The sequence below is a fragment of the Camellia sinensis genome, chromosome 14 (genome assembly GCF_055761805.1).
Source record: "Camellia sinensis isolate YWXY chromosome 14, ASM5576180v1, whole genome shotgun sequence".
NCBI lineage: Eukaryota > Viridiplantae > Streptophyta > Magnoliopsida > Ericales > Theaceae > Camellia > Camellia sinensis.
The window spans coordinates 5,786,512-5,800,894 of NC_138974.1; the positions used below are offsets into that span (position 1 = coordinate 5,786,512).

The following is a 14,383-nucleotide window of genomic DNA, read 5'->3' on the forward strand; positions in this document are numbered from 1 at the left end:
CATGGGGCATGCAACACATGCTTATGAGGCATTAAAGATGCATGCAAGGCAATCAAGCAAGCATGGAAATGGGACTGAAATAACATATAAAGTGACCCCAAATCACCAAAACAATGCAAAGATGGCATGCTACACATGCACATACCCAAGGCCAACAAGCCCAAATACAAAGGAGCTATATAATGCATGCTAAAATCAACCCAAATACTTATGGACAGACCTAGAATATGGCAAAATAAGCACATAATCTTCACAAGACTAAGCCTAAAACATGCTCCAACAAAGGCTAACAACCTAAGGCACATTAAGGCATAAACAAGTCATTACATGGCAACTATGCTAAACATGCATGGAGTTCCAAGACCAACTTGAAATCATGTTATATTATGGATATATAAGCATGAAAAACAAACCAAACATGCTCAACACACACTCAAGCATAGGCTTCCTTAAGAGGCCAAAATATGCCCTTTTCAAGGACAACAAGGAGAGGGGGTGGCCCTCTCCTTATTGGGACTTCAAAGCATCATCTTCACCACTGAAATCCCTCAAGATTTCAGTAGTGAAGAGACCTCAACACCAAAATCCCGGAGCTAGCACAAAACGGCTCAAAATGAGGCCTTTCGAGGCCTAAGGGTGGTCAACAACCCTCAAACAACAAAACACTATTAATAAACAATAAAGAGGGCTTAAAAACAGAACTTTTTTATGTTATACAATAATCACAAAAACAGCTCTAAGATAGGTGGAAAATCAATGCAAAAATGGGGGGAAAAGGGACTAGTTTCTTACCCTTGTAGTCATCTTCAACAATGGTGCTCCAATGGCCTCCTTTGGCTCCAAACCAGTCAAGAAACTCAAGAACAAGCCCTTAGAACCCTAGTTTCAAGAGGAAGGTGAAACACTAGGTGTTTGTGTGCAATAGTGAGACACAAAACACCTAGTGTACAAATAAGAGGGAAAGAGAGATAGAGAGTGTATATCTAACCCTAACCCTAGAAAAACCAGAGCTTGGTCTGTATTTTCCTCTCTCTAAAATGTCTAAAAGCTCTCCTTCTTGCCTTAGAGAGAGCCTCTCTCTATATCCCTCTTGTAAAGCTTACAAGACAAGCTTTGCAAGAGGGAGATCCCTCCATACACGTGTATGGAGGGGAGCAAAAGCAATACAGCTGTTTAAAAATATCTGCAAAAGCAGATGAACAGCAATCGGCCGGCCAAAAATGCCATCTTGGCCAAAAAGAGTGCCGACCGGCACAAAAAAGTGCTGACCGGCAACAAAGAGTGCCGGCCGGCAAACTATATTGCCGGTGGCAGCAAAAACCAGCCGGTGGCATCTAGCCACTGCCGGTGGTGGGTGGGGATGGTCTACAAGCCCCACCCTGCCTCTCAAAGGCAAGATGCAAGTGTTTGGTGCAAAACCAGACACTAAACGGTCGAGTTCGGGGATCCTGAGGCAAGGCGCGCGAGCCGAGACCTCCGGGAACTCCAAACGAACACAAACATGGAAGATCACCGTGTGTTCAAACAGTGACGTCCAAGTCTTGAGGATGGTCAAAAATGGGGTGTCTACACCAGTAACATTTAAATAGTAATGGTTAAACTATAATTGTAAAACTCAAGGTTACTACAGTCCACCGAAGAGACTTGTCCTCCTAACCATTAAGATTGGACATCAGAATATTTGGAGCTCCTTCTTTTGCTACTTTGCAAACCTAGAATATTTGGAGCTCCCTCTTTTGCTACTTTGCAAACCTTACCACGGATGTCTACAACGATTATATACCTGCAACGCCATTAGTAGACCTCAAAAGATATGGTAAAATATTCAAAAGGCTAAATTACCAACATGTAGCAATTGACTAAAAGCCACGCTTTGTTTTTGACCTTCCATATTTTAAATTTTTCTTAATTTATTTTTAAAATTATTTTTTTTGTTGAAATTAGACAGAAAATGACACATTAATAGTCACTTGATATAAAAATATTTTATTATATATAATTCACACCTCTGACATAAATTCAATTTTCAATATAATAATATATTTTTTATGATATGTGGTAATTATTGTAATATTTTCTATCAAATTTTGAACATAAGTTAAATTTGGGAGTAAACTATAAGAAAGTTAAAATATGAAAGGCTAAAGTAGGAAAAATAAACTTTAAAGACCAAAATAAAAAATTGACCAAATATAAAAGGGCAAAGTGTAATTTACCTTTTATTTTATCTTTGTTTTCTGAGAAATTCTACTTATATCACCAATTTAACTTCTTACACCCTCAAAATTTAACTTTTTTAACTTTTATTTTTTATTTATATAATTTCTATAATTCCTTTATTACCCCTGTCCCTAACCTTCCTCCTCATCCTTACACCCAAAACCTAAAAAACCTGAATCCTAATTTTCTCTCACCATCACCTCCAACCACCATCTTTATCGGCGCAAGCCCTCCAACCGCCTTATTTTTCTTTTGTCCTAAACCTAACCCTGATTTCGTTATCCACTGCTGCCTTTTGCAACTGCCATCGCAGACACCACCACGCAATCACCACCCTCTCACTGTTGTTGCCATCATATGGAGTCGTTGTCGAAGAAAGTGCCACTACCACTTTTTATCTCTACGATCCTCATGATGATGATGATTTGTGGTATGATAACTAGGATTGGGAAATCCGTGGCAGAATTATCTGTGATCTCTATAGTGATTCTTCTATTGACCCTAAAGGTCATGTTTTACAAGGTCTGTCCATATCTCTCTCTCTCTCTCTCTCTCTCTCTCTCTCTCTCTCTCTCTCTTTATTTGTAGACATATGTATGTAATGGACTACAAATCTCATGGATTGTTTCAATCAAATTTGTGTCCATCAAAAAACCTGATTGCATTGAATTGAATTAATTGTGATGTTGCTTGGTGATAGGAAAAGTTGACCTTGATCTTGATGCTATCATTAATTCATTTCAAATTTATGATTTTGGTTGCGATTTATGATAATCTTTATAAGTTACCTCCATATCTATGTTGGGTAAGGTCGGGTTTCTCTTTACTTGTTGGGTTGTAATTGTAAAGAACTAATAAAATTAGGGTAGTGAAGTGGTGGCGGAGTGGCGGGAGAGTAGCGGCGCTGGTTGTGGGCCAGTGGAGGTGGTGATAATGGGAGAGAATTAGGGTTAGGGTTTTTTAGGTTTTGGGTGCAAGAAGAAGGAGAATAAGGAAGGTTAGGGATGAAGGTAATAAAAAGAATTATAGAAATTTAAAAAATATAAAATAAAATAAGAAGGCTGCTATTGCTATTAGCACCTGCCTAAATTCTTTGGACCCCCCATTTCTTTGAGCCCCCACCCTAGACCCTAAATTACAATAAAATTTCTTTGAACACCCCGAAATTTACCCGTATTCATAATATTATCACACCTAAGGCACACCCATCTAATTTTGCACACCTCTCTCATTCTCCTTTTGATGACTGTCTATCTCTTGTTGAAAAGAACTCTGACAGTCATTACATCAGTAAACACCATTGCCTCAGTGAAGAGCATATTGCATCGACGGTCCATCATTGAAATTCCTATCAACTCTCAACGAAAGGAGGAATCGACTCGACGATGTCTAAAGAATGCCATCGAAAAACTCGTCGGAAATTCCTGTCCACCATTGTAGAAAACTCGTCGAAAATTCCTCTTACGTAAATATCGACTCCCCATCTTATCAACAGCATTGCCTCTTTCCTTTCTATCACATTTTTATTTTTTGGTTTATTTCGGCATAAAAGGGAGTTTTAGAGAGAAAAACGTTCATGAAAAACACGATTTGGTGTTGAAGATGCAAAAATTGAATTGTTCAGCACATTAGTACCAAAAATAAAGGTTATATTCGGTTCAATAGCACCAACTATCTGCATATTGTTCAGAACCCATATATGGAACTAAATGTTTGTGTTCAGTACTATGTTACCGAACATAATCTTAACAGTTGGGAAACCAGTACCGAACAGTTTGAACAAAATAGCAATGATTGAAAATGACCGAAAATGTTAATATAAGACAGATAAACTTACCAATGGAACGCTAGCCTCATCAGAATTGTTGTCATCATCCTCCATTGCTCTACAAGGTGAAATAACTGATGAAGAGTAATACGTTGGACTTGAAAAGAGCTTTTTGGTTCAAGGTTTCTGATTCAAGAGGGTTTATGATGGTGATGAAGAGGATATATTCAGGATTTAAGATGGTCATGAAGAGTAACAAGCTTAGGGTTTATGTTGGTTGGTTATGAAGAGTAACATGTTTACGGTTTAGAAAGGTGAAATACATAGAGATAGATGTGGAGGTAGGGGTGGGTGTACAATATTGTATAGTGTTAATTCTTATTTGATAGGTGAGTGTTCCATTAAATGATCTTTTTTAATGTAGAGTTGGTTTGGGAAGTGGGTTGGCTTTTTGGCTTTTTTGGCTATTTTAGCCTGGGGCTTTTTAAAAAGCCTAGTTTGGGAAGAACTTTAGGCTTTTTTGGCTTTTTTGGCTTTTTTGTGAGAGAAAGAATGTAATGATTATGGGTTGGATGTGATGTTTTGTCTTATTAGGCTAAAAAGCCTATTTTGTTTTTTATAGCTAAAATAGCCAAAAAAAAGCCCCAACTTTTGCTTTCCAAACGAAGCCGTAATTTGATTTTAGGGTATAATTGTAATAAAAGAAAAATGGGGGATTTGGTGATAGACCCCTCACTATCTAATTTGTCTTTCAAAATGACAAGAATTATAAAGATCCTTTCAAAACCCCATAATATTTTAAAACTTGTTTCTTTTACTATACTATCCTCATATATATATATATATATATATATATCAGCTCTCCTGTAAAGTCATCCTCACAGTATATTTTAGAGTAAAATTTTACTTTGACTACTAGTAAATTTTACCCTTATTCAGAGAATCAGGGTAAAATTTACTAGGATTCAAAGTAAAATTTTATATCGTTACGCACAGATATTGCTTTAGAGGTAAAATTTTACTCTCATTTTATCAAACAAAAATAGAGCACATACCAGAGTAAGATTTTACTCTCGTTCTATCAAAAAAAATCAGAGCATATATAAGAGTAAAATTTTACTCTCATTTTGTCAAACAAAAATAGAGGACATACCAAAGAAAAAAAATAGACAAATAGAGAGATGGAGAGAGCACATATATTGCCTTAGATTTGGTTCAAACTAGAGTAAAATTTTACGGTCTGAAAAACAGAGCATGATGAGGACACAGAGAAAAAGAGGGAGAGAATATAAATCTGAGATGATAGATCTCAAATTTGAGGTCATCAATCTTAGATCTGAAGTCTTGGACGCTAACGACGATGATGGTGGCATCGAATGGCACTAGTAGTTGAGATGCCAGTGGTGAAACAGTGGTGACAATAGTGATGACGAACAACATTGATGGTTGAGATGGTGTTGGTGGAGACGACGGAGGTGGTGGAAACGATAGTAGTCATGGTAGTCGTGGTAGTAGAGATGGTGATGGTGGTAGTGGTGTAGACGGTGGTGGTGGTGGTGGTGGTGGAGAGAGATCTTAAAAAGACATAGAGAAAGAAAGAGTTGAGAGAGAGATGATAAACTGATGGAGAGAAAGAGGAGAAAGATAGAGAGTGCGTGTGTGAAGGGGTAAATTTGTCACACAAAATATAAATCTAAAATTTTTTATCCTTTATACAAGACTTTATAATTATGAGGGCATTTTGAAAGTATAATGTTTTTTTTTTTTTTGGTCATTTTAACAAGAAAGGAAGATAAGAGGAATTTATGGCCAAATTTCCCAAGAAAAATTAGAAATTGGGGTGTCCAAAAAATTTAAGCACGTGTTAATACTCTAAAAAAAATTGAATTTTAAAGGTGTAAGGAGTTAAATTAGTGATATAAGTAGAATTTCATTATTTTCTTGCATCAATCTTAATGAATTTTTATATGTGTCGTGATACTTTGACGATATGTTTGGATTTTTTATTTTTATTTTTATTTATGGGAGAAAATAAAAAAGCTAGAAATTGTGTGGGCTATTTCAATTTTGAACTCACGAAACCGTGTGGACTATTCAACGAACACAAGGTTTTGTTGGTAAAGGTGTCAAAATCAAATGATCAAAAACATTGCTTATGTACCCATCAAATGTTGAGAATTCTAGAAATAATCAAATGTTAAGAATTCACTAATAAAAATTTTAAAAAATACTTTTTAATACTTATCAATTTGAAGATTTAACTAATATATGATATAAATATAAACTAATACAATTTTAAAACTTGATTAGTGCACTTGAGGATGCGTGACTAACTGGATGCATATGAAAGCATGGCAAATATTCATTTATTTATTTTGCATGATATTTAGTGATTCAAGAAAATATAGGCTTGAATCTTATTTTCAAATTTTTTTCATGTCTAAAAAGTTAATCCTCCCCATTAGTACACATATATTGATCTGTTCACTGTACTAATTGATTCATAGCCGAGTTAATACCCAATTCACTATAAATATGATAAATTCACAATTAATATGATTATTATAAAAACATTTTTCTCTTTAATTCTTTGAAATTACAAGCTAACCCATTTTCATTTTTATTAATTGTCATTCCATTAAAACTCGTCCTTTTTGTATTGCGCATATCATGTGAGGTGAAATTGAGTCCAACATTATGACAATTATCGGTATTTTATTTTATGGACTTTTAATGGTCCAGACAACTATATATGTGGCTCTGATAGTGTCATTGAAACCATACTAGTGATCCACAATGTTGCCCATTCTAAGGGGTATTAATATTCAATAATGGTGACCAAAGACTAACAAGAAAGAAGGGGTACATTTGAAATTATGCTATGGATATAGAAGTCTTTGCTGAAAGGAAGTCTTTTCCTTTGCCTAAAAACACTTTGGTCTTTGTTTTTTTATTCATTTATTTCCATCTACCCAAATCGAGCTTGATCTATCTATCAATGGCTCGTGCTCTACGTCATCATCTACTCTTCCTCTTCTTGTTACTCTTCCTCCTGCCATTTTCTATTGTTGCTCAGACTAATGGTACCGTAGACGTGGGTACATCTATCACTGCATATAACAAGGACACCCCATGGCTTTCACCTTCTGGTGTTTTTGCATTTGGGTTTAAACCACTTGAGGAAAAAAATCTCTTCTTGCTCTCCATATGGTATTACCAAATACCAGACCAAACCATTGTCTGGTATGGGTATCATGGTGTCCCTATCTCAATTGGATCCAAACTAGGCCTAACTGTTGACAGAGGGCTAGTGCTCAGTGACCCTTAAGGTAATGAATTGTGGCAGTCTTAGCCTATTCTCGACAATGTTGCATATGGTTTTATGAATGATAGTGGCAACTTTGTACTTGTGCGCAGCGATTCTGTCAATCTATGGGAGAGTTTCAAAAATCCAACTGATACCATGTTGCCTACACAGATTATGGAGTCATGTGGGGTAATATTTTCTCGCCTTTCGGAGACCAATTTCTCGCAGGGAAGGTTTCAATTCCGTTTGTTGCCAGACGAGAATCTTGTCGTTAATACCAGAGATATCACTACCAATTTTGCTTATGATGCTTACTATATCAGCGGCACGTATAATCCCTCCAATTCGTCCAATTTTGGTTACTAAGTGATCTTTTATGACACAAGATTCATGTACATATTGAGAAGGAATAACCATAGATTCGATATGACACCATAGAGTATGTTGTTCCCAGCTACTGAAAATTTTCACAGAGCAACTCTGAATTTTGATGGAGTTTTCACCCAATATTATCATCCGAAGACTTTCAACAGCGGTACAAAGTGGACTCCTATTTGGTCACAGCCAGATAATATATGTGTTGATATTTGTGGAATTGAAGGCAGTGGGGCTTGTGGGTTTAATAGCATTTGCAAACTCAATGATTATAAAAGGCCAAATTGCAAATGCCCGCGAGGGTATTCCTTACTTGATCCAAGCAATGCGTATGGAAGCTGCAAGCCAAATTTCGCACAAGGTTGTTTAGAAAATGACATCAATTCCACGGAAGATATCCACGATTTTGAGACACTAATCGATACTGATTGGCTAACATCTGACTATGAACAATTGGTGTCTGGGACTGAAACGCCATGCAAAAGGTCTTGCATCAATGATTGTTTTTGTGCTGTTGCCATTTTGAGAGGAGATAGTTGCTGGAAGAAGAAGATGCCACTTTCAAATGGGAGAGAGGACAATGTTGTTAATGGTCAGGCTTTCATGAAGTTTAGGAAAAACAATCTTCCTCTATTACAGCCTCCTCCTCAAACTCTTCCTGCTCCTCCGGTTCCAAAAACAAAGAAGAACCAGAGGACCTTAATTCTCATTGGATCGGTTCTATTGGGTAGCTCTATGTTCATCAATTTTGTATTGATTGGTGCTGTTTGCTTGGGCTTTTTCCTCATCTACCACAAGAAAAGCATAAAAAGTCATCATGTCAATCACAATGCTGTGGAGACTAATCTTTGTTATTTTACTTACGAAGAGCTTGTAGAAGCTACAAATGGTTTCAAGGAAGAACTGGGAAGCGGAGCTTTTGGTATTGTTTACAAATGGGCGATACAAATGGGTACCAGAGTAGTTGTTGCAGTGAAGAAACTAGATAGGGTGGTTCAAGAGAAAGAGAAGGAATTCAAAACTGAAGTAAATGTAATTAGGCAGACACATCACAAGAATCTGGTCCGACTACTCGGATTTTGTGACGAAGAACAACATTGGATGTTAGTGTACGAGTTCATGAGCAATGGGACTTTAGCAAGCTTTCTCTTTGTGGAGAAGAAGCCAAGTTGGAATCAAAGGACCCAAATTGCATTGGGGATTGCCAGAGGACTTGTGTACCTGCATGAAGAATGTAGTACCCAGATCATCCATTGTGATATAAAGCCTCAGAACATACTTCTGGATGATTATTACAATGATCGGATTTCTGACTTTGGGTTGGCTAAACTTCTGATGTTGAACCAGAGTAAGACCAGGTTCTGTCTTGTGCTGTTCCAGGTATATGGCATAGACTCCCATTTATATCATTAGAAAGTACTCACTGAAACTCTCTATATTTCAAAGGAAAGACTAAAAACAATTTTTGGGATAGTGAGACAGGATGGTTTGATGACCTAACACAATTGAAACTTTTTGTTAATACTCGCAGAGAATGAAAACTTCAACAATTTGGTTTTGCTAAAGAGATATATAACCGTGGTATCACTATAGGAAATCAGGCTCTTGGTGGCAGCGTTTCAAAAATGCCGCCTTAGGTCTAAAAAAACACTACCATAAGAAAAGGCGACATTTCTAAATTGCATCACAGATGCAGCTGCCATCTTAGGCTTACGGTGTTTCAAAAACATCAATAATGTCTTACAACGACAATTATGAAAAACGTTGCAATATCCTAATATCCTAACGTCTATCACCTTCTTTCCGTCTCTGTCAACTAATGATGTCATATCCAACATTTAGTGGTGCTTTCAAGAAACACCACATTTTATTTATTTATTTTTTTTTTTTGGAACTTCCAAACCCTTATCATACCAATTTTAGCCTTTTGGTTTAAAAAGAAATTCTATTATTCCACCAAATCAAAAAATCATTTGAAAATTCTCACCAAAAAAAAAAAAAAAATTGGACGAAAATTGGAGGGGGGGGAAAAACAGAGGGTGATGAAATAAAGAACCTATTCTTATATATATATATATATATATATATAAAGTTAAGTCAACCTTTTTAGACATTTAGCTAAGACCTAACCGGCTTGTAAGCAGATTTCTTGTATTCACACCATATAAAATCCTTGTACAAACTTCTTTCATACACTCCTAAAACTTCCATTAGTCATCACCTACATCAAAACCAATCAAAACCAAAAGATCAGTTAGGTTCACAAACCAAGAAAAAGTAAAAACTAACACACGCACACACACACACACACACACAAAGAACGGAAACAGAGCAAAACCTATTGAAGAAAAAAATAAAATTACCAAATCTTTTTTTAGAAAACTTATCAACCTAATCATAGGTTATAAAACAAGAAAACTCTATGAATTACAAAAAGAAAAATCAATGGAATAACGGCAATTCAACATCCTCTTAACCAAATAAACAGTAATCATTGACAACATAGTTTTCAAATAGACACTAATCAAAGAAAAATCAACCTACTTCTTGACCACTACTCAAAGCAGTAGAGCCATACACAAAATTAGTTCACATAATGAGCTCTAGCAGAGGGATGGCATCTATATCCAGTAATATCTGATTTTGGAGGATCTTAACATTGATGTGTGCCGAGAAGCCATATATAAATTGAGATCCACCTTCAGGTCCTCCAACAGAACTCCTAGTATAAGCAGTGTGGGTGTTGATTTTTGACCACACAACCAAATGGGGAACTCAGCTGGAGAGCAACGGCAGAATAGATTAAGCCCGAACAACCTGTCACAGAAAGATAAGAATCCGGCGGTGGTTCGTCCACCCGGGGGTGCTCCAACTATCAAGTTAGTAATCGAATATCTCTCAAAGATAGCAAGCTGTCCTTAACTCACAAGAATTAACTTACTGCTCACAATATGTTACACATACTTGAGACCTACGGAGGTGCCCTGGTTTTATAGCCAGCGCTGACCTAATCCTTATAGAGGCCTAACTTCAATGGACTCAAGCTCAATGCTTATCTTAGACTCTCTGCTAGATAGGGTCCCTAAGAGCTTTATCTTTATCCAAACTGAGATCTCCCATTTTCTAGGACTCTTATCCTTTATCTGCTCATCTCGAATTCCGATATCTTCGCAGATAACCTCGACCTAGCCGAGATCATCTCAGAGTTAGGACTAGGCCACGTGGCACCTCGGTTGACACTCCAACGTCACCTTGACCACGTGCTGTCACTCACAAAATATGTCCATACAACTGCCCCCTAGGTTCTATTACCTCGGCAACTTGAGGTGATGGAACCTACGTTGCTTAGTTATATTTATGTCGATTGAAATTCATCCTTCCCTTCGACCGAGATCATGACTCATTGGTTTCAAATACCCAGGACTCAACTGTCCATCTCTTATCAATGACCAAAAACCAAAAACCCAATTCTTTGAGTGCCTTAACCGAGATCGTTTCTCTAGCTGAGGTTGTTGCAAGAATTCTAAGAGTTTTATCTGCGCATGAGCTGTCATGCACGGTTTTCTCAACTGTTTCTTCCATGTGTCACACCCCTACTGGCTCGTACCGTTCACACGTCACTAAGTCACATCAATCTGCCCACTCCACCTGACAGGCATGTAGTCCTAGGCATTCCATTATGGTTTGCCATCCTTTTGAATTTTTGACAAAACTCTTACTCTCTCTCCGTCTCTTCACTTTTGAGAATTCAATTTGCCTTCAAATTTTCTCTTTCTAATGCTTCTCTTCCAAACCTCCATTTTTGTGCTTCCAAGCTCCTACAACTGCTCCAATCATCTCCTTCGGCGAGCAATTCATCGTTTGGTTCTGATTATTTACACCGTTTGACTTCGGTGAGACTCAGTCCGGCATCCTTTCTATCAGTTTCACTCGGTAAGTCCTCAATTTCTTCTTTTTAAGTTTTGCCATATATTCCACTCTGTATCTATTGCTGTGGAACTTACATGTGTTTTTGTAGTTGTACTTTGTTTAGTATGAGACACTCTCTATTCTTGAATCTGTCTTGTTCCTCAAATATTCATCATTGCACTTGCTTGTGATTCGTGCACATTACTTTCACACAATCACACTGCGTTTGTAATTCTTCATGTTCTTAGACTGCCATCCATATGACTAAGCATGCCCTTAGCACATTGTACTAGTCACTTTGAATGTCTGGCATTGCTCTTGCCATATCTGTGTTTCTTTCTACATTTTTGCTTTGTTCAATTCTTGAATTTTGTTTTCCTTTAATGCTTCTTAACTCTAAATCTTGCTCATTTTTTTTCTTTTCTTACTGTATTTCCAGGTTTTTCCCTCAATTCTTGTTTTTGTGTAGACTTAAAATTGGGTTTTTCTTAGAAACCAAATACTTATAAGAACTGAAACAAACTCCCCATAGATATGAAAAAACCCTAGCCCCAGTGCTAATTTAGGTTTTGGCCAAGGTTTTTAAACCTATATCCATCACTCTATTACCCAACCCCTTCTTGCCGAGATAATGGGTATGTTTAGGTCAAGGGTAGACACCCCAAAAAAACTCGAGTACTTTAGGAAAGAGTTTTCTATCCCTACTGATGTCCATATTAGGTTAGCTAGGAATGAGGACTCTATCATGCCAGATGGAGACTTCATGTCCTTCCCCATTGTGTCCTTCATAGAATGCAGACTTCGGCTTCCCTTATACATTCTCTTTAGGGAAGTACTTCACTACTATAAACTCAACCCTATGCAGCTAGCCATCAATTCCTATAGGGTTATTAATGGTATAATTGCTCTATCCCGCTAAGAAAATGGTAGGATAACATTAGCTGACATTCAGTATTGTTATATCATGTGTGGCCTAAAGTCTGAAAAAGGCTACATTTACTACCTGAAACCCAGATCCACTACATACAAAATCATAGCCAACCTCCCAGAGTCCAACAAGGGTGAGGGAGATGATTACCTCATTGTCTCGGTCAATTGGGAGTTTGCTTTTGATGATGATCTTCATCTCTTCACTCTACGCCGATCCGTGTTTAAAGAGGGTGATGGTAAGAACTGAGTCATTCTTTTAATCCTATTTCTGTTAGGACTTATCAACTCATATATCTCTTTATGAATGTTTTTTCTTTTCTTCTTGTTCTATTTTACAGCTCTTCCCCACAAAGGACTTCCGACAAACTTTTTTCCCCGGCAAGGACTTGAAAAAGCTGTTGGGCTTGCCTATTGACCAGCGCAAAGCTCCTCTGCTCCTTAATTACATCCTAACATACAAGTTGGCATTGCCCGACGTCCCTTGGAGAAGTCAAACTCCACCGTCTGCCTCAACCCCTCCAGTAACTTCTTCACCAAGAGCTGATCAGGCTTCCTCTTCTGATCCAGTTGAGTTGCCATCAACATCTGCCCCCCAACTCATCCCGATATCACAACGCCAATGCCGATGACATACTTGCCGGTAAAACCCGAAGTCGCATACAACGAGATTCTAAAGAATCAGTATTTAACCCAGCAAACCCTCCAATCGCCCTGCCAACAATTCATTTTGGCACCAAAATCACTATCACTGCAACCACTGAGGAAATGGGCCGTAGCGAAGCCATTGTGGAGGACCTCTTGGCCGACCTGCTAGGAGTGGTGACAGTTCAATCCTCTCCATCAGGGTCCCAGCCCAAGCCAAAACCAAAGAGGGTGAAAAGAGTTAAGGCAAAGGCCCCAGTTACCCAAGTGGACACCAAAGACATCGTGCCGATCTCCAGACTGGCCGAGGTCGAGAAAAATGCTTCTGCCACCAAGAAGAGGCCTGCCAAGGCCGAGCCATCTGATACCGCTCGGTCGAAGAAGCCGAGGTCTAAAGCCACAGCCAGCCCAAATGCTTTCCAGGCCAATGAACCGTGGGCTCCTACCATTGTTATTGGGGACCACCCAATCAAGGCCAACAACAGTGCCATTGACAATATCGAAGTTGGCGTCACTCTTTCTACCGCCGTTCTTCTGCCTACTGATCTAAATCGCATGGCCGAGATCTCTGAATACGAACATTTTGCTTTGATGATGCAACATTCCATCCTGGTAAGGTCTCAATACTTGAAACTTTTGGCTTTTTACTTCAAGTTCTTATACTACAAAAATTTTACTAACTTGTTCATTCATTTTCTTCTAGGTGATCCAGCATGCCCATTCCTTTGCAATGAAAGCCAAAGAGATGAAGAAGGAGTTAACAAAGAAAACCTGAGACGTTGCTTGCTTTCTTGCCTCTTTGAACAATGCTGAGGTAAAAATGAAAGTTCTATTGGATCAAGCCAAGGCTGCAAAAAGCGCGCAAGACCAAACCGAGAAGAGGGCCGAAGCGGTGGAAACTGTGGCCAAGGTTCTCCAAGCCGAGGCCTAGGAGGCTGAAACTAAAACCGCCAAAGCCTAGGCAAAGCTCCGAGAAGCCTTGGCCACTAAGGAGGCCAAAATCAAAGCCGCCGATGAGAAGACATTCTCAAAAGGGCAAGCTGCTGTCCGTGATGCATACAAGGCCCAAGTTACCCAGGCCTGTAACCGAGGCTTACTCCTCGGTTGGACTGCGGCCCTAGACAAATTGTCTGTCCCTGCGGACTCTTCTCTCCATGATACCAATCAACTCAAATTGCCATTTCCTCCAGCTCCCAAGGATTCCTAAGACGAAGCCAAAGACGAGGACCCCG

General features: G+C 38.4%; 1 protein-coding gene across 1 annotated transcript; it reads left to right on the top strand.

The window, feature by feature from the left end:
- The first annotated feature begins 7,728 nt into the window (after window positions 1-7,728).
- Window positions 7,729-13,138, top strand: LOC145806774 (G-type lectin S-receptor-like serine/threonine-protein kinase LECRK3). Its single transcript, XM_082904586.1, has 2 exons — window positions 7,729-9,050; window positions 12,848-13,138. Exons 1-2 carry the CDS (start codon window positions 7,737-7,739, stop codon window positions 13,136-13,138), a joined length of 1,605 nt encoding a protein of 534 aa, XP_082760712.1. The 5' UTR covers window positions 7,729-7,736.
- The last annotated feature ends 1,245 nt before the right edge of the window (window positions 13,139-14,383 follow it).